This window comes from Elaeis guineensis, chromosome 3 (genome assembly GCF_000442705.2).
Source record: "Elaeis guineensis isolate ETL-2024a chromosome 3, EG11, whole genome shotgun sequence".
In the NCBI taxonomy this organism is placed as follows: Eukaryota; Viridiplantae; Streptophyta; class Magnoliopsida; order Arecales; family Arecaceae; genus Elaeis; species Elaeis guineensis.
Genome location: NC_025995.2, coordinates 126019261 through 126025012, shown reverse-complemented (window position 1 = coordinate 126025012; position 5752 = coordinate 126019261). Strand labels below are relative to the sequence as shown.

General features: G+C 38.7%; 1 protein-coding gene across 1 annotated transcript; it reads left to right on the top strand.

The window, feature by feature from the left end:
• Positions 1-516: 516 nt before the first annotated feature.
• On the top strand, positions 517-1619 carry LOC109505650 (uncharacterized). The gene is made up of 2 exons (XM_019849234.3): positions 517-690; positions 781-1619. The coding sequence occupies exons 1-2, from the start codon at positions 592-594 to the stop codon at positions 1273-1275; spliced, it is 594 nt and encodes a 197-aa protein (XP_019704793.2). The 5' UTR covers positions 517-591; the 3' UTR covers positions 1276-1619.
• The last annotated feature ends 4133 nt before the right edge of the window (positions 1620-5752 follow it).

The following is a 5752-nucleotide window of genomic DNA, read 5'->3' as shown; positions in this document are numbered from 1 at the left end:
CTCACTGTCCATATAATTCATAGCGGCATATCATTCACAAAGATAAGTTTCTCATACATGCATGTATAAGATTTTTCGTTTTGAATTTCCATTTCCATTTCCATTTCGTTAAACTCGCAACAGGAATCTCACTGTTCATTGATCTCAGGCATCCAATTTCCACAGATGTGCAAAAGCAATTTTGAAAACCCACAAAACAGCAGACTAAACTTCTAATTTGATCAGCTAGAGATATTACACAAATACGATCGTCCGCATCCAAATACTTGATTGTGTACGGATTCTACTTACTTTGTGTGCAAGGAAAAAAGATCCGGCCGGCTTCATTATTTAGAAGAAAAATCTAACATCAAAAATATTATACACAATCTGATTGACTTCCGTCAACCCGCTATCCCTTAATTATCATCGGGTTTGGTCCCCTTAAGTTTTACTATTTTACACGCTAAACTAATCATCCATTTGCTGCAACAAGGAACAAACCGCCCGCAGCTATTTTTATACCGGTGAGTCGCGACTTAGCTGCGTAGAACGTTCTCAGTTTCCGTGCACACATAACTCGTCCGTCTGGGAGAGAGGAGAACCGAAGCAATGGCTTGGCTCGAGGCCATCACCTACTTGGCTACACTAACGTATAAATTTTTCCGAGGCGACTCGGAAGAACGTAGGGAACGGCGCCGGAGAGAAGAGGTGGGAGTAGTATAGTATGGTACTTTGTCTTTTTACTTTGTCTTTTTCTCCTCCTATGTCTGTTGTTTCTGATGCATTTTTTCGTACCAGTACTACGATTCCTACAGCACGGAATGGAACTCTCAGGATCCATATGGCTCGCAACAATTCGATCCTGTGTATGGCCATGGAGTAGAGTATTACGAGCAGAGTGGCTCAGAGAAGCGCCGCCATGGCAAGCCTCAAGAAGAGTGGTGCTCGTATCGGATACGGGACCAGAGCGGTGACACGGAGATAGACGTGGTCGGGAGGCAGCGTGTGGAGAAGAAAAAAAGACGTGGGTTTACCCTGTGCCGACGTGTGGATTACGAGGAGAGAGGGATGATAACGAAGAAGTACGTGGACTGGAGAGGAAAGGAGGTGGTAGAGCAGAAGCCTTATAGTTCGAGGATGTACGAGGAGATAGAGCAGAAGCCTTATAGTTCGAGGATGTACGAGGAGAACCAGTACCTCCCAGTAGTCGGAGATGATGAGGAGGGAATCGGGAGGGACGCTGATGCTGGTATGGCCGAGATGGTCTATGGAGAACACCGGAAAAGGTGGTGACAAGTACTTGATCATGGTTTCCTTCAGGCTTCGTGCGGAGCGTTGGATCTTGCACAGTGAAGTTGTGTCCTAGCTTTGTCTTTAAAAAAAAAAATAGAAAAAAAAAAAAGGGGTTCAGCATGGAAGACAATTTCGATCTCCTGCAGTTTCCTCTCCTGTATACTTCTACTTCCTACGTTCTCTGCATGGGCTGTGTCCATCTTGTTCTTCTTTACTTTTGCTTTAAAGGGGGGAAAAAATCTCTGTTAGTTTGCTTGTGGATTAGTACAGGACTTTAGATGTATCTAATCTTGCATAAATGACGAAATTTGCATTCACCCCATATTTTCCTACGTCTGGCATGTGTTAACATAACGATGGGCTATTTATTTTATTTTATTTTTTGGTGCCTTAATTTTGTCAAAACGATGGGCCGAACTTACTTATATGGAATCAATACCTGTGGATATAGATAATAAAACCTTTTTTTCTGTGCAAGTCAAAGAACAGGGTTGGTTTGATGTATTAGATGAGCGAAGAACAAAAAATAAAAAAAAGGAGGTTTGGAAGAGTCCGTCATGGTCTAGTCATATGCTTGTGATCCTCGACTAGGTCCATCCCTTTGTTGCATTCTTTAACAGTGATGTTCTATCACTGCTATATATATATATATATATAGAGAAATTATTTCTGACAACGTGTATATGAGAGGCAACAGAGGTGGATGTGCATTTCTAACCTAATTTATGTTAGCTGATACGTACACACTCCATTTGAAAGGTACATTTGTTTTATTTTTTTCAAACAAAAAATTAAGCTAATTAAGATGTATTTATTAAAAATGGTAGCAGTTATAGAGATGGGAAGAATGGTGGGATATTCAAAGAGGTAGTTGGTGTTTTCATAACTCAGGCTTTTGTATTGTACCAATATATATAGAGTTTAGAGAGTGGGAGTCTCTACGGATCAGCTTTATCATGTCATTTCTTCTGTTATCGTATGATTTGTTGTTGGCGCTACTAGCTATCCAACATGTGCAATATACATAAAAAATAAATTGATAAAAAAGTTCAACAGATTATATTTTTATTTATTTAAGTTTTTTCAAAAGGGGATGTTGAGAAGAGATCGTAGCAGATTTTTTTTTTTTTTTTTTTTGTGAAAAAAAAAGAGTTCAAATGATTTGAAATGTCTAGAAAATAGTGTCTAGATGAGATAAAGGCACAAAAAGCACGTGTGATTTATATATCTAACTTGGGGCTTCACGAAGAAAGAAATTAAATATATTTTAGTAAATTAATAGGCGAAGTGTAGCGAGAAATATTCCACTCTCTTTTGATAATATATTATTGATTTTATTCTATTTTGTTTCTAATAAAAAAAGTGGAGAAAAGAGATTGGTTTTTGTGTGTAAATCCTTGTGGACTTGTAATCTAAATGTATCTCTTTTCAACTTGCTTTTCTATACTGCTATACTCTTATCTTTGATACTCATCCAACAACATTGGGTTAACTATGGCTTAATTACCTAGGTGATAACATAATCTGGTCTATAGAATTACCACCATAGTCTATATGTACAATAAGGTGTCCAAGATGGAAATATTTTTTATGATTCTATTTATACATACAATAAGAGTCCTACATCCTCCAAGTTCATATTCACAGTGGTTTATTGCTCATAATAAAACTTAATTTTATAAGGGAAGCATATTAAAACTTGATCCATAGTAAAATTTATTAATAATATTAAATATATGTAGGATTGGATTTCAAAACATGATCAAAGAATATCTTAATTAGGGATTCTTTAAATAAAATTGAAAAGGAGTTGTCACCGAACATTTGTTGAGCAGGAATCATCCTTGCCACTTGAGCGAGGGGATGCAGATTTGACACTAGGAGTTAGTCTTCGAGGATGGGGTGGGAATAAAGTAGAAAAGATAAGGATTAGCCTATTTTAATCTAAAAAAATTTGGCAAAGTTAGATAAAAAATGTGAGATGAAGTAACGTGAGAAAGTGATGTTGACAAGAGCTAACACAATCAAAATGGGCGGAAATTTAAGAAGAAAGTATAAAGAAAAGGGGATAGAGAAGTGCCCTTTTTTTTTTTTTGTTGATGAAAAATATAGAGAAAGGAACCAGAGATAAGAAGGTTGCATGACTATAGATAAATATAATTTATAGTATTACTTTTAGTTGGACTTAGTTACACTTGAATAGGTCTATACTTTGATTTGGTTAGGTCTATGTAGGATAATAGTAGTCTCAAATCAATGATGTAAGCTGTTGGATGTAATCCACTATTTTTATACTACTTACATAACAAAAATTATGTAATTTGGAGATGTTTAGCCTATACGTCAAGTGAGCAAAGAAATATATATAATTTAATATTATTTAGATTGTTTATTTTTGATCAATGTTAGGTATTTTCAAATTACATAATTTTTGATATATAAATACAATATAAATAGTAGGTCACATCTAATGATTTGGATTATCAATGTCGGACTCTCATTATTTAAGTTAGATCTAAGTGAAGATCTACTCAATTGTAGCCAAGTGGTTGGATCCACGTTCTTTTTCACTCAATTATAGTTGAGTGGTTGGATCCATAAAGAACATCCCGATGTTCTTTATTTTTTTTTATAATATATTTTTTAATTATTTTTTGATACAATTATTAGTTGATTTTTAAATGATGTGCTGCAAACTTAATTGGCTGTCCTACCTTATATTCTCCAATGAGAAAACACGTTGACCAGTGAATTTTTTTTAATATATCATAATCATAATTTTTTAGCAAAATCATAATCATATATTAATAACTCAGAAAGTAATTTATTTTTGTAGAGAGAAAAGTGAAAAAAAAGTGGAGAGGGGGATGGCTCTTCGTAACAAAAGTTCCGTCATTATGCAATATGATAGAGCGGGGCAACTGAGGTACTCATATTTAGGCAAAAATGAAATTTTTTGTACATCGTTTGCGATGTAGAAAATCTGATATGGGGCACACCATCTCATTCGATTGGATCACACAATGATCGTATTTCAATACGTATTTAATATCCATAATTTTATTTTTTGGTTTGAAATTTTGAATGATAAAATATATATATATATATATTTTTAACTTATGATATCTTGTGTTGATATTATGATAACTTAAGTAGAAATTATAACTTTGTACATAGAATTTTATAATTTTTCACAGGATGTTAGAAAAAGAAAAGGACATTTTCGTTACGAAAGTGCTCCTACCAAAATTATGATACCCTCTGAAAAAATCATGATATTTTGTGTAAAAATCATAATTATGTCATAATATCAGCACAGAATATCATAATCTTTTCGGAAGGAAAGATTTTTTCACCATTCAAAATTTCAAACGAAAAAGTAAAACTATAGATATTAAATATATATTATAAAATAATGACTATATGGTCCAATCGGATGAGGCAATACGTTTCATGTTGGATTTTTTACATAAAAAATTCTCTTAGGCAGGATCATACGGTTCCCATGAGGTCCTCAGAAATTGAAAGTCGGCACGCCAGGTGTGCGCGGGAGGCCTGAAGTCGGCGTGAAAGTCATGCCACGTGGAGACCGCGTGCCTCGAGTCTGCGTTGTCCCCACGCAAGCGGCAGGCTATATTTGCGTTACGGGTCAGAAAAGAAGGAGATCCTCGAGTGAGCGACGACAGGAGAGACGGGAGTCACGGGACCCACCGACCTGGGTGGGGTGAATCTTCGCAGGTGCACCTTAAGCACCCAAGCTCCGAGCGCTCTCTCCCCCACTTCCTCATCAAATCTGAGAGACGGGCTCTCTCTCTCGCTCTAAGCCATCGTCTCCTTGTCTCCCCTTGGTGGGACGTCTCCAGTCACTCCTTTGTCGCTGCAAGGTGCTCTTCGATGGGGGATGAAATCCAGACGAGGAAGAGCGCCGACGATCGCGTTCGGTTCTTGGTCTCTCCTGTTGCGGCCAATCACCTCGTCGCCCAAACGCCGGGAAGCGTGCACCTGCAAAAAGAAGTCCGCACTGACCGGAGGCGGCTCCGGCGGGGACCCTCCGACGGTCAAGTCAGAGAGGTGACTGGGCAACAGTGAAATGCAGACAGAGAGCTCTGAGAGGGAGAGAGAGAGAGAGAGGAGCGAGCCTGCGTATGTGGAAGAGACGGGCGGATCGATCCCTTGCACTGTTGCCTTCCCCGGTATATATAGTGGAGCACGGCATGGCGCCGTCATTAATGGCGCGGACAAGTGAGGAACTGTCAACTCACTGTAGGCTGTCAGAGCCGCCGTGAAAACATCATGTCGCCGCGTAGCCGTCTAATCACCAGGGTTGACCCGGCTCTCGGCGGGACAATGCCCCTAGGTAACCGTGCCGCATGTCCGTGTCAGAGCTGACAACGTCTGGCGGCCGTACGGCGGTTGGTGGAGTCGGCCGACCCAAGGTCGGTGGCCAGCAGAGTGGCGTCGGACTCCTCCGTCAGTC

What these genes read in the sequence shown, in the direction of transcription:
- LOC109505650 (XM_019849234.3), top strand. Translation starts at nt 592, where the DNA reads ATGGCTTGGCTCGAGGCCATCACCTACTTGGCTACACTAACGTATAAA. An exon ending in AACGGCGCCGGAGAGAAGAG is followed by an intron (nt 691 to 780) that starts GTGGGAGTAGTA and finishes TTTTCGTACCAG; the next exon opens with TACTACGATTCCTACAGCAC.